Here is a 24,749-nt window from a genome sequence, read left to right on the forward strand (position 1 = left end):
GTAATACTTAGTATCTTCATTAATGACACAGAGAGAGGGATCGAGGGCACCCTCAGCAAATGTGCAGATGACACCAAGCTGAGTGGTGCTGCTGACACTTCTGAAGGACGGGATGCCATCCAAAGGGACCTGGACCAGCTCAAGAAGTGGATGCAGGGGAATTTCATGAGATTTAACAAGACTAAGTGCAAGTTGCTGCCATCTGGGTTGAGGCAGTCTCAAACTGGGAGGGTACAGTCTGGGAGAAGAAGTCGCCAAGAAGGACTTGGGGGTGCTGGTGAAGGAAAGGCTGGACATGAGACAACAATGTGTGCTTGCAGCTCAGAAAGCCAATTGTAACCTGGGTTGCATCAAGAACAGCATGGGCAGCAGTGGGAGGGAGGGGATTCTGCCCCTCTACTCCTCTCTGGTGAGATCTCACCCACAGTGCTGCATCCAGCACTGAGGTCCCCAGCACAAGAAGGATGTGGCATGATGAGAGGAGGGCCAGGAAGATGATTAGAGAGAGCACCTCTTCTACAAGGAGAGGCTGAGAGAGTTGTGGTTGGTCAGCCTGGGAAAGAGAAGGCTTCAAGATGACCTAACAGTGGCCTTCCAGTACCTGAAAGGTGCCTATGAGAAAGATGGAGAGGGACATTCTACAAGGGCACGTAGTGACAGGACAAGGGGGAATGACTTCAAACTGAAAGTAGGCTTAGATTAGGTGTTAGGAATGAATTCTTCACTGTAAGGGTGGTGAGGTACTGGAACAGGCTGTCCAGGGGAGTTGTGGGTTCCCCATCCCAGGAACTGTTCAAGGCAAAGTTGGATGAGGTCCTGAACAATCTGGTCTAGTGGCAGGTGTCCTTGCCTGTGGTGAAAGGATTGGAGTGAGATGATTTTAAGGGTTCCTTCCAGCCCAAACTACTGTATGATACCAAAGAACAGTATGTACTGCACCACTTACTATGAGGCTGTTCTGCTCTTCTCTGCCACGTGACAGTTCTTGAGCTAGAGAAGTTTCCCTAAGTTAGCAAAAGACCAGAGAACGAAAAACTGCACTGAGACAAGCCACAATTTGAATGCCAATTTCCTCCCTGATTTGGAAACTCAAGTCCTAGGTATCATTTTAGCATGTTTCTTATGCACGTTTCTTAAAAGCTCTGAAAACATTTTAGTGTGTTAACAGTGAAAAAATCTCTGCCTTCCAGATATTCTATAATTGTGAAGTTTCTATTTTAAAAAAGACACAAGATCATTTATTGCCTAACCGAAAATATTACACACACACACACACATTCTTAACTGACCTTGGAGGGATTGAATGGCATCCCTAAATACGAAGAGCCTCTGAATCCACAGCGATTCAAGTTTGATCCTGGAAAAGATTAAAACAATACTCAACTAACTTGTTTTGTTAAAACATTCATTATAAACCATAATTCTCTACTGAAATCAAGACCCATTAGTCCAACACTATTCATAACATAACTAGAGTTTGTTACCAATGATCAATTTAAAGAAAAACAAAACCAAGAAAACTACAAGCAAACCTAATCATGCTGTAATGACAAAGCACAAGGCATAGATACTATTTTTTTTTTTAATTTAGTGAAAATATAGCCACTGGATCAACAAAGAATTGTCTTCCATGCTCTCCAGAAAAAATAAAAAGAGATTGCTCCCCTGGGAAAATGCCCAGAGTTAACATATTTTTTTATTCCTCCCTGGATTCCTGCCTGGTAATGCCATCTGTTCCCAAGCAGAACTGTTCTAAGATCCTCTGCAAAATGTTCAAGGGCAAACAAATTGCACTTTTAGTACACTGTAGCTATCAAACATTTCTGTAGGTGATTCAGTATAATTTGTTTCAAATTTCTCACAATACCTGAGCATCGTGCATACAGAAGTGTTAACCACACACTGTCTAGAGTTAGGTACAGGTTTGCAGGGCTCAATCCTGCTTTTGCATGGCAAAAACTCACTTGTTTACTGCTCAGTCTCTGAATAAAAGCCTAGTGAATGCTATAGATTAGCAGCACCTGGGTGTTCTTAAATTTTTTAAATTCTCTTCCCCCCCCCTTTTTTTTTTTAATTCTTCAGCATTTAATCTAAAAATCCTCATGGATATTAGGGAAAATTGCACCAGACTAAAAAAAAAAGAATAGTTATAAAGCTGAAAGCCCTACAAAACTCACTGTATAATGTGGTCTACAAGTTCTTGTGTACTTTATCACCATATTACCTTCGAATTCTAAGTATGTTCTGCATATATGCAAAATTTAAACTAGAAAGTTTTTACTAGCCTAAGAACTTTAACTTGGCTGAAGTATACAAGCTTCACTACAAGACAAGTCTTCGGATCTAACTGAAATGGAGTGAAACATCTCCAGTTCTCCACTTCCTCCACTGTTCAATCAAAATTACTTTTTAATGATTCTACACATGTAATGAAAGCAACTTCAGCCTTCACTAAAAATTGATATGGCATAGTCATACCCACAAAGAGAAAATAGAAGAAGTCTCTGTAACTGCAGACAAAAAAATTCATAACTGTTTTATTTTGTTATAATCTAAACATTCTCAGCAGAGAACATTTGTTGGTTTGCTTCTAGAGTCAAATGCCTGCATTTCATATTGCATCAGCCTTTGGAAAGCACAATAAAATAAATTAAAGAATAATCCAAGGTCCTGCAAAATACTGTCCACAAAAAAAGAAAAAAAAAATCACAATTTCAAAAATGACACAATGTGAATGAATCAGTAAGAGAAGAACTAGAATTCCAGCCTCTTAAGTACCAAATTTCCCAGGCGACATTGTGGAAAAAAAATCACCATTCACTTGACCCATTTTCAGTAAAAAAAGAATCTGTGTCCTAAGTGCCTAAGCAAACTAGAAGACTCACTTTGAAATGGTCCTAAAGTGGAAACCCTTCATCTAGAAAAGTTGCTAGCCTACTAGCACACAGCTATTCTGTCTGTTGCAAAGGAAAACATGCTACAATTAGGACAGCTCTGTAGTCAAACAGGGCTCAACTGCTAGCTGGAAGGATTCATCCCGGAAATACTGATCCTCATCCTTTTAGACTGTAGCTTATTATTAACTACCAAGATAGAAATGGCAGCATGAAACCCAAGTGTCATGTACTGTTAGTGTGTCACCCTGACTGGCTTCTGAATTCACAGCTACCATGAAAAGAGATAAGAATAAAGTACATGAATGAAATCATGATCCATTACTCCCTTTAGCTGTTCAATTTTCATGTAGTATTTTAAAACCTTTCTTGTACTACTAAACTTCTATCAACTAGAAAACAGCATCTGTAATTTTAAAATGGATGACCCTTTAATGCTGTTACTACTAGAAGAGAAACTTCAAAAGGAATTTTATCCCCTCCTCCAATCCACTAATGTGCATGCAGTATATGCTTCCTAGACCTTCAGTATTACAGGAGCTGCTGAATACCTAGTCAAAACACATGAATTAAAAAATAGAATTCTGAGTTTATAAGGGAAGCATTAAAACAGGAAGTGAAAAACACTTTAACCAGATGACTCTGGAACACTGATGTCATGTCTAGAAATTTTTTTTAGCATACCATGAAAACAAAGTTCAAAATCAAATGGGAACCAAAGGGGATTCAGAGAAAACTGCTGTCTTTCAGCTTATGAAAGAAACTTCATAATGTGAAACTTCACCTTCTGGGAGGCTGGTTTGACTATGCTGGGGCAAAGGACTTACACTTCTTATTTTATGATAGCTTAGCAGTATTAGTCAAACTCTTGTCTCCTTTCCTGACCACAAATGGGCTGTCAGAATCAGAAGCAGAAATTAAATATACCCTAATTAAGAGGGTGTGACCATAGTTTATGCCCCTCGTAAAAAATCGCTGGAGTGACCAGTTCAGCCCCAGCACAGCTTGCTGAAGCTCAGTGCAACTGCAGCTGTGAAACGGTACCACCTAGTGTTCACTTTCACCGTCAACCTTACTTAACCACTTTCTGAAGGAGCTGAAGACAGAGCAAAAGTAATAAACATTCCATCAATTGCTGCATAGCTATTGCAAGCTGAACATAACCCACCTGGAAAAACTTTCACATTAGACAACTAAAGAAAACTGATCTTTTTCCACAACAAAAAGGCTGCATACTTAAATCAAGGGCTGAGACTTTACTGTGAAAACCCTGTTACTTGTATGAGCTTAAGCCAGAAAGATAGGTAACAGAGCTTCAAGTGATGACTACAGACAACTTATTGTAGGAGCTCTTTTTGTACAGACAGGACATTTTGTGTTTCATGATTTCTCTTGCACGGAAGGATTAATAACTTTTACCACTAATTCTTCACATTTAGATTACCCATTCATTTCTCTGTCTGCAAGGCTTTCCTCATTTTGCTAAGTACAGAAGCAAGGTTACATACATCATTATAACCTTTTTATATATATATAAAAAATCACAACTTTAACACAGGCTGACCCTGACAGTACAGACAGATAAAAATGCACATAAGTTCTCACTGAACTAGAGCTAAAGATGTAATTATTCCTGTAAGACCAAGCACTAGAGGATGTCATAAAATGCGGACTTGCATTCTCTAAAATGGAAGTCCATTATATATCCAGATAAATACTTCAAATGTAGCCATTAAAGAAACTTATATTAGAAGAAAATTCGTATTTCTGCTCAAGAAACTTATGATCCAAAAGCATACATGCAACAAAGATTTCAAAAAACAGTCAATGGCATTTTATACATTTTTTCAGTACTGACAACACAAGAAGAAATAATCATTATTACAAATCTAAACCTAGTCTTTGACAGAAGTAAGGTTTAGGTCTGTCATGCAGCATAATGATTTCCAGTCTGCTATCCATGGGTTCTATGGGTTCAGTCTTACAAATGCAACATGTCTCAGTGTTCTTTTTGGTTCCATTTCTTAGTAAAGCAAAGCTAGTGAATCATCCAGCAGTCAAAAAGTACAATTTCCTTCCCTCTGCCTTAGTGGGCTCGCAGTGGCATTTCCAACCAACACAGTTCACCATCACAACACAAAGCTAACCTTCTGTTAGATAAATAGATACATGCTTTCCAGCCACTTCAGCAAGCTCTCAAGCAGGGTCAAACAAATGCCAGTGTTCCTATGTGGGAGGATGGTGGATGAATAAAGCCAAGCAGTGTGTCTCTGCTGCCTGTAATTAGATTACTTGAGTACAAAGCTCTGGATTCACTCTCTTTTAAAAGTGGTGAACTGGCTTGCAAGAAACGGGGATACATATTTCTTAAATTGCTGTGAGTTGCACTTTAAGATAGTTACAATAAATTTGAAGTTCTATCAAAGAACTGTACTATGAGAGGAAAAAAATTAAAATTCTGACATCATAAGGATCTTAAGAACAATCAGCTAATTGAAAGAGGGTCTTTTCTGAATGCTTTTCCAATTTCAGTAAAACTCAAAAAAATACGTCTTAGTCTAAATACATATAATTTCTGGTAAGGCTTGTAAAAGAGCACCACCTTCCTCAAAATGAAAAAAGGGAAAGAAAAAAGAACTTTTTCAAGATTTCAACTTCCTGCAGTGAACACACAAACAAAACAAAAATATATATTAGCCACACACCTAAGCAGAGCATTTACTGGAAGTGCAGGAAAGGTAACCACGGCCAAAATCTATGCAATATAAAGCCAAACTATTTAGCATGAGTTAGAGAAGGCAGGGGCCCTTCAAACCAGCAGAAGGTGGCAATAAGTTGAAGCATTCAGCTAAGGATGTGTTTCTGTGTGAGGGTCAGCATGCATATGTGACATGTCATTCCCTCCTAATTAAAACTGGTATTGAGACAGTCTCTGAAACAGCTGAGCTAAAATTAGGGTACCTAAAGGACATTATTTGTTTGAATCACAGTTGCAATAAACCCACAGAAGAATACTATACGGACAGACCTTTATCTTCCTTTAGTGCATTTCAATTAGGTTGACAGAGTATACATTTGCTTTCTTACTCAGCCAGATCAAGATCTCACCACTTTGCATTAGAGAGCTTTAGTTTCACATAAAAATTTCAAAGACTACAAACCTCTGAAGTGAAGCTTTCTTTAGCCATCAGATACATTACACAGCAGTAAATACAAACATGTTACTTAAAACCACCACAGGATATTGGGAGACCCTATCTAAGAAGTGCTCTAAACCACTAAATCCTGAATTTTCTGCCAGGTTCTGTAATGCCCTGCTGTGGTGGGTTGACCCCGACCAGCAGCTGAGCACCCGCACAGCCACCCCCTCACTTCCCCCTCCAGTGTCAGGACAAGAAAACAGAGGGAAAGGGAGAAGACACAGGGAGTGAGACAGAGACAGTCTGATAAGTGAAGCAGAAGTTTTGGGCACATGCAAAGCAAGGGAGGGATTCATTCACTACTTCCCATCAGCCAGGCAGGTGTACAGCCACTTCCCAGAAAGCATGGCCTCAGCAGGTGTAAGGGTTACTCAGGAAGACAACTGCCAGATCCACAAACATCGCCCCCTTCCTCCTTCTTTTCCCAAGCTTTTATTGCTGAAGATGATGCCAGATGGTGTGGAGTATCCCTCAGGTCAGCTGTCCTGGCTGTGTCCCCCAGCTGTATCTGCTGGGGGAAAAGGACTGCAGAGGAAAAGAGCCAGCCTTGATGCTGTGCAGGTACTACTCTGCAACAGCTAAGAGACTGCTGTTTACCAACACTCTTTTTAGTTCTAGGCCCAAAACAGCAGCTTAGGGGCTACTAGGAAAAATAGTGAATTCTATCCGAGCCACTACATATACTACAATAGTTACTGATAAAAATAAGCAGGTACTAAGTTTTGTAAAGCATCAACTGTTCTGTCTCACATCCACTGGAAAAATGACTGTAAGGTAGCAGTAGTCCTCAAAATAATTTGAATTTGACATCTTAAAAAAATGCTTTAAACAAAAATGCTATAGATAATGGAACCTTTGGAGGGACAAACATGAAGAGCAGAGAAATTTATTTATTCTGAAAAGAATTACAGAAATTCTTTTTGCCCATTTTAGAAATTCGACCACTGACATAATTAAAAACAAATCCCAAGATTCTGTAAAAATATATTCCAATTCAAAACGTAGGTTTTAAATTGGTTTTCTGTCCCAGAACCAAACTAAGTAAAGACTTATATCAAATATGACACAGTTGCTTTAGATTGCTGAAATCTGTCACTGCAGAAACTGCATTATAAGACACTGTTATAATATAAATGTTTAAAACCAATATTCCACAGAAAAACAGATTTATCAGAATGAATGTTAAAAAAGCTGCAATAGTAAGCTTCTTTAAAAGCAAAGTATTGCGGTTGCTTGTTTGGTTTTTTTACCCAGAAGGATTCTGATCCATCTAGCAGGCACCCATCTCTAACTGGAGATGCACAATCATTTTGAAACCAAAAACTTAACTCCTGTAGACTACCAGAGTTTAAACACTTCTTCAAACAGGCCAAAAGAGGGAGTAAGAGCTCTGCTACTGGGAAGCTGCCAATTAACAAGCATTGCACACACCCAGGATTAAAAACCAGAAAGTTAATACATTTTATTGAAAGTAGACACTACAGGAAGGTAGACATTCTCTTCTTCACATTTAGTCATCCAATATTCAACTTTCTGCTGTTGGCATCATTTACATTTTACACCGTCTATTGTCCAGTAGATGAAGCAAAAACAAAATAAAAATAATGCTGAAGCTTTAGGGGTCAAATGACCACGTAAGAGTAGTGTTATTACCAAAACGTAAGAAGAACAAGAGTTATTACAATGTGATATGAAAATACGGGATTGGAGGGAAGCTTATTCTTATGGTAAAAAGCAGAGTTTATTATTTAGAAAGCACAGAATGCACTGCCAAAAGCAACCTCCCCAAAACTACTCTACTGTAGTTTTATGAGGGGATGATAGCTAGGAAAAAAAGGAGAACATCTCTGCTGTGCCATGGACTGTCAGCCTCCATATCCGTGTGCCGAGATTTTTACTCCTCTCCCTAGGAGGCTCTTGACAGTGGGAATATTCCAAACACTGGTCATGTAGAACCCTTCTGAAAAATCAGTGCATACTATCAATGATAAACAAATAAAAATGCCTGTTCTCTCTAATCTTGCAAACTTCCCTGATCTTTTGGAATACACTCCTGAAGACTGGGATAAAAGTCAGAAGGGACAGGTATCTCCTCATGATTAAAAATGTCAGGAATAATTATCTGATCCAAATTCCTAATTTTCTATAATCAGTCCTGGAATACAACAAAGACAAAAGAAATCTATTAAAACTAATTTCTGGGGTGGATCTGATGGTTTCTAAGTCTCCAGAGTAAGAAAAATGATCTTTTTATTACTGCAAAAATAAAGCATCAGCTATCCTGATTTCCAAATGCTTGCTTCATAAAAATGTTTTTATTTCATAAAACTGATTTTAGAGACCTTATTTGCAGCATATAGATTTTAGATATCTAATTTGTAGTACATAATTAGACTAAATAATATAGGAAAACACACAATTTTCTTTCTACAGCCATCCAAAGTATATGTTCATGATTTTGCAGACAGCCACCTGGCTCTAGAGAGCCTCCAGTCTGGAGCTATACCCACACCAGCATTTAACACGCCTGCTGTAAAGCAGCAGCGCCTCACCCACATCTCCCTCCCTCCCACCCCCTCTACTGCTGGTCACTATTCCACCGCACTGCCACAGAAAAAACTGCTAATACCACCTAGCCCACAGGAAGAACACCTCCCTAACTTCTGTCAAGTCACCAGGAAACAGACATTTCCTGTGGGCTCCCTCTCCGGCTTGGATCTGCTGTGCACCTTCCAATCTGAGGACAGCTGGGATACAGCAACAGCACTACTCCCTCCAGAAACCTTGGGTAAATTCAACCTTCACAGCTCTAAAGAACAGATTTTATTTTCTCAAGTAGGGACTGTGTTTATCCTTTTTGCTTCTTACTCTTACACTTCCCATTTTCCAAAAGCTGTTCCAAAAAACCACACCCATGCTCAGAACTCCTGGTATAGGAGTGGAATTCAATATACAATCATAGAATTAACTGGGTTGGAAGAGACCTTCGAGATCATCAAGTCCAACCCTTAGACTTGTAATATTAGACTTGTAATAGTTCCATAACATATGCATTTCTTTTAAAATCAGGTGAAACATTCCTCTGAGAAGCCCAAAGGTGCAACTTCATCATACTATTTTATACTGGCTTATCTTCAAACAAATTTCTGCTTTTTCTAGCTTTATTACTTGTGAGGGATCTATTTCCAAGATTTGCTTGACATCACTATCTGAAATTATCAGGACAGCACTTCAGGAAAGCCAACCTTGTATTTTATAAAAACCAGAGCCATCCACTATTCCCCAAGTAAAAAGCAAAAGTAAAGATGTTAATATCAATAAAAAAACTAAAAACTCACTCACTGTCTTCAGTGGGAAGGACCTGCAGGGAATAAATCCATTCTATTATATCATCTTTGTTCACCACATCTAAGGAATCCAACATATCCAGACCAGAGAGAGCGAAAAATGCAATTGTCAACCTAAAAGAAAAAGATAAGACTTACACTTCCCACCATAAATATCATGGGGAAATTAACAAAACGTTGCAGAAACAGATACATCTATGCATTCTCAGCCTTTGACAGAGGTGCAACCCAGAGACTAGCTCAGAAAACATGAAATTTATCTACTGGATAAAATAATGTTCTTTGTATTGCAGGCATTTCTGTCTCAACAAGGTTTTTTATTTAAGCTGCCCCTTCTTTTATACAATAATGATATGCCAATTCAAAATTAACCTATGAGCCTGTTTACCAGAAAAAGTATGCAACAACCTACTACAAAGTAAACTATGTTATTAATATATGGAGCACTAGTTCTCTGTGAAAAATTCTTACATGAATAATCTCCTAAATATGAATTAACTGCATATGCAAGGTAACCCTTAACTACAGCAAGCTGCTTCTCATTGTGCCCCAAACCCAGTTCCAGATGCTTAGAATTCAAGTGTCAAACAGCAAAGCCTAGCTTGCAAGCAAACAATGCAAACATATGCACACAGGATGAATTAACATCTAGAGCTACTTATTTCTTGCGCTTGGGCATAAAGCAACCTAGATGACTACCTCATTAAACATCTAAAATTAAGTACACCAAATCCAGGTATCCAACAGAGCAGTGGAGTAGCTCGCACACCAAACTTCTTTCCCACAACTTGTCTCCTTCCATAAACGTGTCCTACCAGACCTGCTAACTAGCACTTTCTTTGCAGTGTTTGTTTTTATCTCAAACCACTGCAGCCACCAACACAGAGCATGGCCCTTCAAACAGCTACATTACTCACTCTGATAGAGCACCAAAGCAACAGCACTCTCAGGGTGTTTGCTACAAGAGAAAATGTTCATGTAATGGTACCTTGGAAGCCCAAAGTTCTGACTCAGATTAAAATTAGCTGGATGTATATTTTGCCACCCACACTTGTGTCTGCCTATCCTTCCAGAAATTCTTGCTTTCCTTTCACCAGGTAAGACCGTGGAATGTGAAACAACTGCTATATATGCAGAAACTATAATTCAGCATGTCAAGGAAAACCAGAAGCTAATACCAGCTTTCCTTAGCAGATCAAGTTGTAATTTGCATTTTCCTCACAAGCCGGTGAGCCACCTTGGCCACCAGCAGTAGGCAGCTCTGAAGACAAGGAGACAGATGTGGATAGGTGCCTCTACAGCCACTTAATTCCTGCATGTGGTTCATCAGAACTCCAAACAGTAAGACCAAGGAAAAAACAGTGGTAATCTCAGCACAGTGGTACAACCTCCAAGGGTGGCATTTCTACCAGTGGGCTGGTAAAATATGTGTCTTGACAATTATTATTACAAATACTTCTTTTGAGTAGAGAAAGCCAAAAAAAGTACGTTGGACACAAATGTATTTTTATGTAGAGCAAAAGTATCTTTTAACTGTTCTGATGACAAAAAATTGTTTTTCAAAGTTCAAAATGAACACTTCAAGGTTTATATCAACTACTGCATTGATCAGATCTCTTTTAACCCAAAATCTGACCCTGGTTAATAAACCACTAATTCAAACAAAATCTCTACTTTTATAAAAAAACTCCAAGGAATTTACTGTTCAGCTAAATAAATTATTTGAAGCACTGCCTATATGTTCTGATTTTCACAAACACTGACAGCCTTCTACTAGAACTACTTAAAAGACATTTCACGCTATTGTACCCAGCTGAGCTACTTCCAGTAAAGCACAAACAACACGCCAACATCAGCCCTAGAAACTGCTGTGAAGTAGGTCCCAAACCACAAAGCTGTGCATAAAATACAGACAGTAAATCTCATCTATAGTTAAAAATATATGTCAAATACATGAATTTAAAAAGTGGTTTTACCTATAGCTGGGTTTCAGTTTACTTATTCAGAGTTGATTGTCTGTCTCCAGCATTACTAAGGAACAGCCTGAGTGTGTTGGAATTTACTTGTGATGGGCAAGAAGATCTGGCACCACTGGACACAGAGAGGTCCCAATACAGCCACCTAGACACTGCATCCTTACTCCATAGGCTATCCTGCCTCACAGAAACTTAACAGACATATGTTCCAATAAAAACAAGTCCTAGCAGCATCTTAGGCGACACATGGCATGAAGAGTAAGACCTTTATCTACAGCCATTTCCACAGAGGACAGTCAACAGGACATCTCTGATGACACATTCAGATCTCTTCATCTTCAGGCATGAACAAAGACTACAGTTTCTCAACAGAATTCAAAACACGTTTGAAATAACTGATCTGCAAAACTGATTAGGTGTGCTACAAAGAGCACCATGAAGTACCACAGTCTGAAGGACTTCAGAGACTAGGAGTTGATTTTCCTGCGAAACCTGACGGTACTAGCAATCAGTATGTAAGAAACACTATCAGTCAGAACACTTAAAAAGCACTCTTGCTGCAACTACTGTTGCATGCAATAACTGCAGATAAAAATAATTATGAAGGCTTTGAGCCAAAAAGTTGAGTAAAGAACATTAAATGAATTTTCTTTGTTCTCCCTTACTGTTTGAAAATCTACAGCCTAAGCCAGAATGGACCAGCACAGTGTGGAAAATTTCAGTCTCTACCACCCTTGTCTGGTGACAACAAATGCTGCAGTGCAGTGAACAAAAAGCATCTGACAAATTATTTTATTTATTTATTTATTTAACACATCTTTCTTTAATTTAGTTGAGTTTCCCCTTGAATTCACAATGGAACCATGCAAAGGCAAGAACAGGGGAAGCAAGAATAAAAGGCTTAAAAGCATTTCTTTACGCAGCAGTATCAGCTCCAGAGGTTTGCCTAAGGTTTGCTAATTTCAGCGACCTTGACCTTGCAAAAAAGGCAAACTTAGTACCCTTGAGATCACACGGGGGATGATGCATTTATGCTTTAATCCCTCCCTTTTGTCAACAGTCATGCATGCACACCTGCAGAACACTGATCTAAAAATCACTGTAAGAGAACCAAAAAACCTGTAGCTGAGTAAAAACTTCACAACTACAGAAAATGCATGAATTTACAGGGCCATGATTTTTATTCCAATTGAAAGCTTAGATAGTGCTCATTAGCCAAAAATTAAGGCATCATGAAATAGTGTCAAATTGATGGTTCCAATTTTCAGAAAACAAGTGTTTTTCCAATACTGCACAGCTATTATGTGCAACACACATTGCCACTGATCATTCAAAGTACTGAGGCTACTATGGCCACAAATCAAATTAAAGCTCAAGACATCTAATTAATTTCTCTAGAGTTCTCAAACAATCATTGTTACTATTACTCAGTAAGATTGAGGAAGACTTTCTGTAAACTGGAACTTGTTTCAGATGAGTGGCAAACTGCGACAAGCTTGGCAATGCAGTGAGTTCCTCTCACTGATGCCACCTTCTGCAGAACACAGGGCCTCAGATGAGATTCCCAGGACCCTGACAAGCCAAGACCACAATGGAGACTCCATTACTTCAGTGGGCAAGCTGTTCATGGTTAACTGCTTGAATGGTGAAGAATATTTTCCTACAGCCACACAGTTCTTTCTGAAGCACCTTATTCCCATGGTCTCCCGCCCCATCACCATGGTCCCTTCTAAAGAGCACACCTCCATCTTTCTCTGTAGTTAGTTTCTCAATAATAGAAGGCTGATCAGATTGTTCCTCTTCTAGGCCAGACATATCCCATTTCTTTAGCATTTTCATATGTCAGTGGGGTAAGGTTAGTTATTTATCACTTTAACACATCTGCGTGTTATTGTAACTTTAAGGTCTAACACCAGTTAAAAGTATAGGAGGCCTAGACTTCCTCTTGCTGTCATTTAAAATAACTGAGAAAATACACTGAAACACCCAATAATTCTTAATGAATAAATTATTTGAAGCTCTGAAATCAAAATTTCACAAAATTACAGAACGGCTGGGGTTGGAAGGGACCTTTGGAGATCATCTAGTACAACCCTCTCTCTGCTAAAGCAGGTTCACCCAGAGCAAGCCGTCCAGATCATGTGCAGGCAAGTTCTGAGTAACTCAGGGAAGGAAATTCCACAACCTCTCTGGGTAGCCTGTTTCAGTGATCAGTCAACCCCACACCAAAGAAGTTTCTGCTCATATTCAGATGGACCTTCTTGTGCTTCAGTTTGTGTTTGTGGCTCTTTGTCCTGCCACTGGGTACCACTGAAGAGTCTGGCCCCATCCTCTTGCTGCTCACCCTTAAGATATTTGAATGCATTGGTAAGTTCCTCTCTCAGTCATCTCTTTTTGAGGCTGAACAGGCCCAGATCCTTCAACCTTTCCACACACAACAAATGTTCCAACCCCTTAATCATCCTTGTAGCCCTCTGCTAGCCCCTCTCCACACAGAGTCCGGTACTATCTGTGCTAGTCTTTACACGGTTCTGCCAAGTGTTTGTGCTCTCAACTGAAATAAAGCTTGATTCAGCAGGATGACCTGATCAAAGCCATTCAGCATTCTTCACAGAATGACCTGCAGAAGATGACACTGTGAAAAGCATCTGATGATTTTATTGGTTGAGCAAGATATCAAACCATCTGCATATCTCCACGTTTTTATCAGGTGAAGCTTGACAATCAAGTTATTGCTCTTCTTGTGCCTCAGATGTCACCAATTACCTTAGTGAAGACTCCAAGAACATGAGGTAAGTACATTCTAAAGTCATTACAGGGACAAATGTCCCTCTAATTTGTAACATACTTCACTAGTATTTTATCTCTTACACTAAGAAATGAAAACTTAATGTATTTCTCTTATATGAACAAGAATCTTCTGCGTGTTGACCCAGAGCAACAAAAAGCTTAAGTAACTTATTTTAAAATGGCTTCCAGGGCGGATTAAGCACTGGATTGCAAACAGATTAAAAGGATCAACAAGTCTTCCCGTGGGGATATCGGGCAGTTTACGCGAGCAGAGACTACGCCCCTGTATCAACCCGGGTTTTTTGGGGAGCCTTCTGCCGGTGGCCGGATTTACAGGGAGGCTTTTCCTTCCGGCCCCGGCAGTGCGGCTCCCTGCCCACGGCCACGGGACGCCGGGCAGCCTCTGGCAGGGATTTCCCATGGAAATGCCCGCCCGGCGGAAAGGGCGATGAGGGCGGCATCCCGGCACGGGCGTGGGGCGCCGGGCGGGACACGGCGGTGCGCGGCCCGCCCGAATCACGAGATCCCGGCCCGCTGCTACCTGCTGGTCTCCAGGGACGAGTAGCGCTCGGGCAGGATCTGGAGGCAGCGCTGGAAGAAGCGCACGTGCCGATCCCGCAGGAAGTCCAGGCGCTCCGGCTCCCCCGCGCCCGGCGCCGCCGCCATCTCCATCCCGCCGCCGCTGCCCGCGCCCGGCGCGCCCCGAGCGCGTCACCCGCGGGGCCCGCCCCGGGGCGGGGAAAGGCAACGGGGAACAGGAAACATGAGAACGGGGGAAGGGGCAAAGCGGAAGGGGAAAGGGAAGGGCCAGCGCCAGTGTGACGACCCACCCCACCCCGAGGAGGCTGTCCCACGCAGCTGTGGGGAAACTCGCTTTTAATGCCAAGGGACATCACGCCTGGCCGGTCCCACGGGTGGCACTCCCAACCCGACACTTTCGAAATACAAAGGGAATGCACGTCATGTGTCAAGCCAACTCTGTGCCGGCTCCCGAAAAGTGCTGTCTGCTGCTTCGTCTTGTGGCAAGGACAGGCTGGGGCGCAGCTACAGCCCTCCTCTCCAGGCTGGGACAGCCCTGATAACAAAGCAAAAAGGTATAAAGAGCTCGTACATTAACTGCACCTCTGTCAGGCTACACGTCCATGGCCCCCTCCTTACCTGTGAACAACGCGTAACAGTGGTTCTGAAGCTGCTGGTGCCATCTCCTCCCTACATTCTTCCAAGCCCTTGGAAGCTTTGTGCAACCCGGATCGGTCTCTGGTTACCCGAATCTCGACCTCAGAATGAAACAAATAAGCAAAAATCTTTTTCCTTGATCACAGAAGGATTTACATTGCACTCCTTGGGTCTTCATCACAGGAACGGGTGCAGACTAAACAGAGCTGGCTAGACAGAACGAGACATTTCCCTTCATACTATCCCAGGGAATGGGTGAAACATGAAATCAGTATGAGGCGCAACAACTGCTTGCTGTCACTAGATTTTAGTAATTTACAAGGTTAGATTCTTTCAACACCCAGTGTACTCAAAATGCTTCCGGAAGCCAGTCTACTTATTTAACCAATGATAGAAACCATTTCAAAAAATACAAGCCAGCCTGATATTGCAGCACTGAATGACCTATAGGCTTTACCCTGGTAAGTACTGCCACGAGATAAATAAATGCTCATCTTTTTTGGTTTTGTTTTTAAACACAAGAACAACTATGCCTGCTGCATTTTTGTCTCCTGATAACATGAATTACTTTGTTTTATCAATCATTTAGATAATTAAACACTACTGCTTTTCAGATCAATGAAAAAAAAGTTTGTTTAAACCACCAAGCTGCATACACCTCAGATTACAACAAAAATCACCTTCTCTCTCAACTTTGCCAACTTCTTTTCTTTTTCTTGCTCCTCTATTTCTTTAGCTTGTTTCTGTAAAAGCCTTAGCTCCAGTTTATGTAGATCCTGAAATATAATGAATGGAAAAGTGAACTTTTCTTTGGAAGTAAAACAAAGGATATAAAGATATATATGCAGCCTTTTCACAGGTAATTATTTTTTGGTTTGAAATTATTACCATTGTACAGGAAGTTTCACTAGGTAGCTACTTATTATGGCTTGGCCTGCACAAACAAATTATAGTTACATCCCTTTGGAAAAAAATATAGTAGTTTAAACTCTTTTTATTAAAAAACTCTAATGTGAATGCTGACAATAATATCAGTTCTCCAGTACTTGCACTTACACTGATATGGGATCCAACTTTACCTAACAGCTACTGAAAACTGCAAGGATATTCAAACATCTCTTTTTATCTCTGCATCCAACACTCAGGTCCTCTGACATTTTCTACACCATGGAGAACACCACAGCCCAAGCAATTTTTCCCATTTTTACACTGAAGTAATAAATAAAAGCACTTATATGTGTAGCAAGAAATGTGGGCTTGAGTAATCTTGTAGAATTTAGATATTGAGGAAAAGGAACATCTGTGTCTAAAATCAAGTTTCCTACTATTTCTTGTCTGCAGTAGATGCTGTTCTCATAGTGAATCAATTTATGTTATGGAATTTGGGGTTTAAAAAGTGTTTAACATTTATATATAACATATGCATAAATGAAGATGTAATTACGCACACGCTCCTGAAACCTAGAAATTTTTTCTGCAGCAATTTTCTTCCCTTCCTCCTTTTCAGCTTCCTCTCTCTTCTCATTTCCAAGCTTTTCAAGTTCCTCCTTTACTTTCTTCTGCAAGGTATTCTTTTCCAACAGTAACTTCACGTGGCATTGGCGCTCTTTTTCTTGCCTTTTCTCTGTCTCTTCTTTTAGTTTTAGTTGAGATGCTTGTTCCATTGCAAATGCTATTGCTTTCTGCTTCTTCCATGCTTCAACTGCTGCTTGTTTTCTTTTTCTTTCTTCTTCTGCTTTTTGCTTCTGAGCTTCTTCGTCCTGTCGCCATTTTTGCTTGAGCATTTTTTCTGATTTCTCTTTCTCCTTCATGTTTCTTTCTTTTTCTGCCTGCTGCTTTTCTTTCCATTTCTTAATTGACTGCAAGAGACCAGTAGGAAAAAAATCCAAGGTTTTAATGAAAATTTACATATTCATATTGATTCAATCTGATGAAAACATATATTCCCAAGACACAAACCACAGATAGGAATTAGAAGTCTACTGAAGGCAAAACTTAAGGCAAAGGAGCACCTACATATGTTTTCTCACATTTTTTTTCTATTTTATGGATCACGTGGGCAGCTGTAATAGACAGCTGCTAAACCTGTTTCAGTTACAGCAATTACAATAACTTTGGGTAGTTATGAATGTTGGTGTAACATGCTTTTTCAATACAAACATATTTCAGTTCCTATTTTTTTTCAAATTAACAATTCAACCTACTATTTCATAATAGTTCTTATGTCCGTGTATCTTTTATTACTCAGATGGATAGTTGTTGAGAGAGTCATGATTCTGTATGTCAGTCTGGCATAGGTAGATTGCCTATACAGTGGGACAGACATTCTTAGGGACAAATGTAATAGGAACTGTGATTTCAGATAGAATCACTTACTGCACTGGGATTGGCATCTAACTTGCTAGACCACTACCACCAGAAGCATTTATAACATACTTTGGTAATACACAGCCCTCTGCAGTGTGTTATTAGGTCTTATGCTTATTGGTAATTATTTATTAAAGACAAGTACTTTTGGCAAGTTGAAGATGCCAAAGACCTCATTTATACACCAACAGAAATCCACCTAGCACTACCACCAGAGAGGCAGAAACAAAAATAAGAAATGTATGCATTTTAAAAATAAGTGCTTTTTCTTAAATCTCCAAAAGCCCTAGAGGGGTTATTTTACCTCTTTCTTTCTTTCATGTAAAATTAGAAATTCTTGATACCATTTGTCATGTTGTTCAATATCTTCTTTTGTTCTTCCACCAAGATACTGAAGGGCTTCATCGATGTAAGACAGCCTTCCTCTGTACTTAGTCCGTACTTTCAGAAAATTTTGATGATCATAATCATCCCAGCCTCCTTGCCGCCCTCCTGTTCGCTGAAGAAACCTTTCAAACTCTACTACTTCTTGGGGTAGATGATTTTCCAGTCTTTTATCAACTGTAACCCTGGCTGATGGTAATTTCAAAACTTTTTCTGTTGTTAAGCTGCCTAACGCCCACAGTTCCACTTTTCTCTCAAAGAGACTGAGCTCATTAATGGTAGCTTTTTCCTCCTTCAAAAGCTGTTCATATCTGAAAAGTGACAAACACTGGAATGTAACAAAAAAATCCCGTATTCATTGTCCATTCACCAAAAATTAATTTTGGAATTGTTCAATGCCACACAAAAGCTGTTCTTCAAAGATTAAGAACTGCAGTGGTAATGGCACAGTTGTAATGATCTGATAATAAAGCACTACACAATGAGAATTAAGTTACCCTTTTACTGAAAGCACACATTCATGGCACTCACACAACTCACTCAATCCCCTCCTGACACCAGTAGAGAGAAAGGAAAATCCCCACAAACCCACTCAGAAAACAGAACAACAGTCATCAGCAAAACCCCCACAATCTAATCTCTTCTGCAGCCTTTCTCTGAAAAGTCTTTTCTTAGGCAAATGGTTGTTACATTGGAATGCTGCAGGAGCCCCTCTAAAACACAGTTTATCAGGATTCTACCGTTGATAGCTCCTGCTTTGATTTACATACCACAGGAATCACCGGCAAAAGAGTAAATCTAAAGAATAGTTTGCTGGACTAATGAGACGTTTTCATTGTGTCTTATGAAAGTACTTTTTCTTACAGCTGAAGCATGTATAAACATACATTTGCCTCTGTTCCTCTTTAAAAGCATTGATTTCATTTTCAATTTCTTCCATCATTTCCTTGAGCTTGTCAACGACTACAAGAGGAAAAGAAGAAAAAAGCATATAACTTAAGAAGGATCCAGTATTTACCAGCACTGTCCAGAAATGCAGAGACTTCCAGGACAGAGTTCTGCTTTTGTTTGTTTTATAACAGTTTATAAACAGTTTATGCAGTTAGTGATTTTGGTTTATCCCAGGCTGTAGCAATCCTATTTAGCCTGCAGGTCATTACTCCTACAAAGCTGACAAAGAAACATCAAAGTAAGACTTTGTCCTGTGCTGTCAGCGTGCTGTAGTCCTGACTTTGAGAAAGATGGTAAGACAGTTGTCCAGAGAAGATTTCTCTTGCAATGGCAGAAAAAAGTTTTAGAATCTGTTTTAAACCAGCATAAATCTTTGTGCATACATATTGAACATGTAGTTTAACGAACCTGGGTTTTGGTAAAGTTATATAATCCAAAACTCTTATTTCAGTTTTCATGCCTTGCTAGTTCTTGGTATCTTCACTCACACCTTAAGAAGATAATGATTTTTTTGGTAGATAAAATACGGAATAAATGAAGTGGGATGCATTTTATCTAGCATCACAAAGCCCTCAGCTAGTAGGAGGGCCTCAACTTAAGGTCCACATGAGGTAGTGGAGTATCAGAAGCGAATGGTTCTTTTAGTGTCCATTTCCCAAAAGTTTCAGAACATCTAAACTGAACAAGTTGTTGCAGCATTTGCTATAGAAGGACAACAACAAGCCCAACTTATGCAAGAAACCTGTCTGTAGACGAAAATGTTTTTAAATCTGTCATCGTGACTTACATTCTGGTGTAGGCTTCACATCCTTTAATTGTTGCTGAAGTCTCTTCACATTGTTTTGTATTTTTGATAGCTGCTGCAGGATTTTAGCTTCTGTTAAACAAAATAAGGTGCTGATAATTCTAACAGTTTCTTTGTCCATTAATTCCACACAAGAACAAAACCAATGAAGTATCCAAAATAAACTGGGGATTTAATCTAAGCAGAGACACAAATTGTGTTTGATCATAAGAATCTGCTGTAATATCTGTAACTGCATATAGCTGACCACATGGTCCATGTACCTCCCCACGCAGCACCAACAGATTTTAAAATCAGTAGCTCCCATTCCCAAGGGGGAGTTTGGAGAATACTGCCAATGTAGATGACAACTTCTCTAGAGTTTTGAGGGCAACTTTGACCCTAGGCCTCAAAACACTCATCTGTGAAGAGAAAGCAAACTTGGAAAGTGTATGTGAATGCACTACTTCAGCAAGATTTATTTGTTTGCTGTGTTAAATAGGGTAGAATCAATGTTTTTGTGTACTCCAAGCATGTGTGCATTAATTTGCTTTTTTACCACTTGGCTCCTCCTCAGTCCATAAATAAAATACTGAGGAGGATGAAGTTCTGGATACATCTTAGATAATAAGGAGCTCTATCTTCCATCGTAAAAGATTTGGTTTAAGAAAAGGATAAGGGATTCCTAAATGTAACAAGATGTAGCTAAGATATGACCCTACTGGTTCCTACTTAAGACAACACAAAGTGCAAAAGCACACAGACCATGCTGAAGTAAATGGAAATTTTGAGTGTTCTTGTACATGTTCTAAAAGATCATAGTCCAACAGTATGTCGCTTCCACCTAAACTGATCTCTCTGCACTACTGATTATTAAACCATTTACATTAAAGCCATTTATATTAAAGCAACAGCAGATTAAAGAAAAAAAGGCAAACAATAAATCTGAATAAAACCCCACTTACTTTCTGTTTTTCTGCTGACAGTCATGCTGCGTTCTAGATCCTCTAGTATTCTGTATTCTACCCTAAAATCACTCTTCCTATTATAAAGAAGTCCACTCTTGTCTTTTTCTATATTTGCAAGCCTAGAAAAAAAGGATGCCACACTGAGTAGGACACGAATACTCAGCAAAGTCCCAAAATTTTCCAAGGTTAGTGTGCAGCTGAAACTATGTCAACAGGACTGTCTTAGATTTTTTACAAATCCCTGGTTTGTTCCTACAACTGTTTTCAAGGAAAATCTTTCTGCAGTTACAAGACTTCACACTAAAGTAACTCAAGAACTTGAACAAGGGAAAGAATGTAATAAGGAAATCACCTTACTGACACGCAGTGGTTCACACACTGAAACAGCCTGAAATTCTATGTGTATGCTCACGATCTGGAAGCCTTATGCAAACTTTCCTTGAAAAGTGCAGGCAGACAGGCTGTATTAATACAGTGGCACACCTAGATGGAGCCCCAGCACAGACAACACTACAGAGGGACAATGAGCCACAATGGCATGCCTGGTTTCAAGCTGCTTAGGAACGTCTACATTACTTAGCAGTCAAATTTGGAGCCATAAAACAGGATCCAGGGTAATCAAGGTGAAGTCAATTCAGTCAGACAGTGTAAAGCACTGCTGTGAGACTCAAGTGCCACTGTTCACTCAGGATTCATAACTACAAAGGTCTCCTTCAACCAGGTGGCTACACCTCTATTCCTCAATCACTATTCCTCATAAAGCTCATCCATTCAAGAAGAAAATTCCCTGTTCTTTCAGCCACCAGCATAGTTGCTACCTGCACTTAGTGAAGATGTGGGGAAACAGATTTAAATCACTTCTGTGCCTGAGCTGTCTTGAACCCTCATTTTCCAGAACAGTGGCCTAAATATTTCAGATGAAGTCTTTCAGTCTTCTCTGAAGGAGTTGTTGTAATGCTGCTGCAATTCCCTTTTTGTTAGTGTGTCTTAAGGGCTTTAGTTCCTCAGAAGTGTAAGCGCAGCTGAGTAGGAAAACTGAGAACTCAATTGTGCCACACACACACACTTCCTTTTTTGTGCACCTAGAGCAGCAGTTCTTACTAAACAAGATGACCGGCCAAAGTCCAAATAGCAGTTAGAACAACAAGGCATTTTTGAGCTCGTAAGCCTATCCTGAACTGCTGTAAAAACCACAACAATTTGTCTGAGCTCCTGAAAAGGAAACCTTTGCCTGAAGATTTCATTCCTATATATTCTTATTTAAACGTTGATTTTATTGCTACCTCCAGAACACCATGAAAACATACTTATGATGAAGTGTTTAACTTACTGAGCTTTTAGCTTTTCTGCACTTCTTAAGAATTCAACTTTCTTAGCTGGCTCAGCTTTCATCTTCCAGTTCTGAAATTGCAGACCAGCACCTGCAGTGCTGGAACAGCCCTCATTCTGCAGATAACAAAATAAAGTATTATTCACAACCAGTATTTTTTTTTTTTAAATGCTCGTTCGTTAGTTTTAAGCAGACAACACCACAGTGCAGAGTGACACATCACTTCGGTTTTCCGCTGGCGCGACTCAATTAATTTCCCGCCGCACAGGTACGAAACCGGAGCGGCGAGCGACGGCGAGCCGGTGACCGCGCACAAAAAGGCGCTCGCTCGTTCAACAGGGCAATGAAACAACAACACCGCCTTGCTTTGGCAGAGGCTGCCGCCCCCAGGCCAGCCCCGCAAGCCCGCGCTGCTTCCTGCGGGTTGCTGTTCCAGGCTCATCCCTCCGCCCCCCGGCACGCCGGGAGGTCTTTACCTGCTGCTGCCCGGCGGCCGCCGCCAGCGCCGAGGCCAGCGCGGCCATCTTGCCGCCGGCTGCGCTGAGGGGAGGGGCGGCCGCGCCTTTTCCTCACACGATTTAACCCTTCCCCCCCTCCCCCCTTCCTCAGCCACCGTAGGGCTGGTGTTACTGGCCCTAGTTTCGTTTATGTCGGGACTTAAGGCTTTATATTGATTGCTTTCTTCGGGGAGAACTGGAATATGCCCTCATTATCCTGTCAGAATGTTATTCAGTAATTTTTTTTTTGGGGGGGGAGGGGGGGGGCTCTCAAGATCATGTTTTTCACTCATGTATTTACGAATCGAACTTTAAAATGAGTTGCCATTTAACGTTCCTGCGGAATAGAAATAATTAATCATTCAGTGGCTCTGCTAGCTGAAGAGATTTTAGGAACTGGTGTTTTCCCAGCTGCGGAACACAAAAGCATTCACAGATGCTGCCTGAGCGGCCTAAGCAGAAGACATTTTTTTTGCCTAATTGATGTTTTTAACAGCACTTTCCTGATACATTTTTCCTCTTGGTGTTTTTTGGCTGTACTAATATTTGTTCTCTTTGTGTTTGCTGAACAGGAATTAAAAAGTAAAAGAGAACCGTTCAAAACCTGAAAATAGTTGTCAACATAAATTAAAGAGGAGTGTTCTCACAGTTTGTTACCTGAAATGGCTTGTAAAAGTATTCTTTTCATGACAGTGCTTCCAAGTCTTCTTTGTCTTGGCCTTTACTGTTGGATGTAAGAGGAAAAAAGTCGGTAGTGTTAGTATTTGCTTTCTTTTAGTCACTGTCAGCCCTTCTAAGTTTTGTTTCTATGATCAGCAAATTGGCCACTGGACTGCTCCATTGGAAGCACCTGTTTTCAGCAAGCATTTTGGAAAGGTGTCCCCACTCATAGTATAATTCAGATACTGTTCAGTAGTTCACCAGTTTCTGGATGGGCAATCTCTATTATTATTTGCCACACCCTTTACTTGTGAGTTGCTCAGAATCCTAAGAACTTTTCATAGTTGTACTGGAAACCATTTGCAGGGATATTTCAGATAACGGAGCCGAGTTAGACTTTGTTACTTATGGCTTTGAGCACCGTGGAGTCAGACATCAAGTTGTGATGCTGGTATAAAGATGAACCTTGGCTACCAGCTCTGCCAGGACATTACTTCGTTCCCTTGGTGGAGCAGGACTCATCTCATCTAGGATATGCCTGCAGTAGGTTGACCTTGACTGGGCACCAGGTGTCCACAAAGCTGCTCTGTCACTCACTTTGCTCAGCAGAACAGGGGCAGAAATAAGATGAAAAACTCATTACTGAAGGTAAAGGCAAAGGCCTTCCTCAGAAGCAAAGAGAAGCAAAAAGCTTTATTCTCTCCTTGCTATTAGTAGGTGATATCCAGCCACTTACGAAGGAGTGTGGCCCCAGTACATATAGCAGTTCCTTTAGAAGACAAACACCTTAATAAAATATACACCACACCTTAGCTTTTATTTTTACAACATCATATGGCACAGAATGTCCCTTTGGTCCTTTTAGGACAGCTGTCCGAGCTGTGTCCCAACCTCTTGCCCACTCCAAGCCTACTGGCCTTTAGGGGAGATGTTGGGGAGAGAGCCCTGATGCTACCTCAGCACTGTTCAGCAGTAGCCAAACACTGGAGTGGTCTCAACACTGTCATGGCTATAAACACAAAGCACAGCTCTATGTGCACTGCAGCAGGGAATGTTAACTCCATGCCAGCCAGACCAAATACAATGCCACGGCTCTTGGATGGCCACTGTGCCCTTTCTGTAAACAAGTAATCTAAATCGAGAAGAAACAAGCTAGATAATTACGTAATTACCTCCTGACCTTTCCACATTCTTTCTTAGCTTAGTTTGGTCTTTGAAGGCCACGAATCCCTAACTTTTCTGTGTGTTTTGCTTCGTAAAATCTTTCAAAATTTTGCAAAAAAAATAAAGCATGGAAATACACTAAGAAAAAGATAAAACTGTTAAGATTTAAAGAACAGGAAAAAAACCCAAAAAACAGGAAAAGAGGGCATTAACCTACAAGATGCACTGCTAGCAGTAAAACAATTGATCACAGTCACTTTA

At 40.3% G+C, this 24,749-nt stretch overlaps 2 protein-coding genes and 1 long non-coding RNA gene across 4 annotated transcripts in view; 1 reads left to right on the plus strand and 2 right to left on the minus strand.

The window, feature by feature from the left end:
• Window positions 1–14,902, minus strand: part of PGGT1B (protein geranylgeranyltransferase type I subunit beta) — a 36,805-nt gene extending 21,903 nt beyond the window's left edge. The window contains 3 exon segments of the mRNA XM_050330216.1: window positions 1,290–1,357; window positions 9,437–9,555; window positions 14,749–14,902. Coding sequence (XP_050186173.1) covers window positions 1,290–1,357; window positions 9,437–9,555; window positions 14,749–14,879 — 318 coding nt within the window. The 5' untranslated portion in view covers window positions 14,880–14,902.
• A 249-nt stretch (window positions 14,903–15,151) lies between these two features.
• On the minus strand, window positions 15,152–23,373 carry CCDC112 (coiled-coil domain containing 112). Of its 2 annotated transcripts, none has more exons than XM_050330196.1 (10): window positions 23,322–23,373; window positions 22,168–22,283; window positions 20,835–20,956; window positions 19,873–19,962; window positions 19,022–19,097; window positions 18,055–18,445; window positions 16,832–17,242; window positions 16,064–16,159; window positions 15,366–15,484; window positions 15,152–15,282 (listed from the first exon to the last, which is right to left on the minus strand). In XM_050330196.1, exons 2-10 carry the CDS (start codon window positions 22,227–22,229, stop codon window positions 15,252–15,254), a joined length of 1,398 nt encoding a protein of 465 aa, XP_050186153.1. In that variant the 5' UTR covers window positions 22,230–22,283; window positions 23,322–23,373; the 3' UTR covers window positions 15,152–15,251. The 2 variants fall into 2 exon arrangements, with proteins under 2 accessions (XP_050186153.1, XP_050186152.1); XM_050330195.1 differs by lacking the exon at window positions 23,322–23,373 and adding an exon at window positions 22,644–22,692.
• Window positions 15,478–20,829, plus strand: LOC126647695 (uncharacterized). Its single transcript, XR_007630646.1, has 2 exons — window positions 15,478–15,844; window positions 18,139–20,829. It is a non-coding gene; the product is annotated as an uncharacterized LOC126647695 (long non-coding RNA).
• Window positions 23,374–24,749: the final 1,376 nt, after the last annotated feature.

Source organism: Myiozetetes cayanensis, unplaced genomic scaffold, assembly GCF_022539395.1.
Source record: "Myiozetetes cayanensis isolate MyiCay16 unplaced genomic scaffold, myiCay2020 scf4, whole genome shotgun sequence".
NCBI lineage: Eukaryota > Metazoa > Chordata > Aves > Passeriformes > Tyrannidae > Myiozetetes > Myiozetetes cayanensis.

What these genes read in the sequence shown, in the direction of transcription:
- CCDC112 (XM_050330195.1), bottom strand. Translation starts at nt 22,691, where the DNA reads ATGGCCGCGCTGGCCTCGGCGCTGGCGGCGGCCGCCGGGCAGCAGCAG. An exon ending in AAAGAGGAACAGAGGCAAAT is followed by an intron (nt 18,446 to 19,021) that starts GTATGTTTATAC and finishes GTCACTTTTCAG; the next exon opens with ATATGAACAGCTTTTGAAGG. An exon ending in TTTCTAGGTTTCAGGAGCGT is followed by an intron (nt 16,160 to 16,831) that starts GTGCGTAATTAC and finishes ATTATATTTCAG; the next exon opens with GATCTACATAAACTGGAGCT.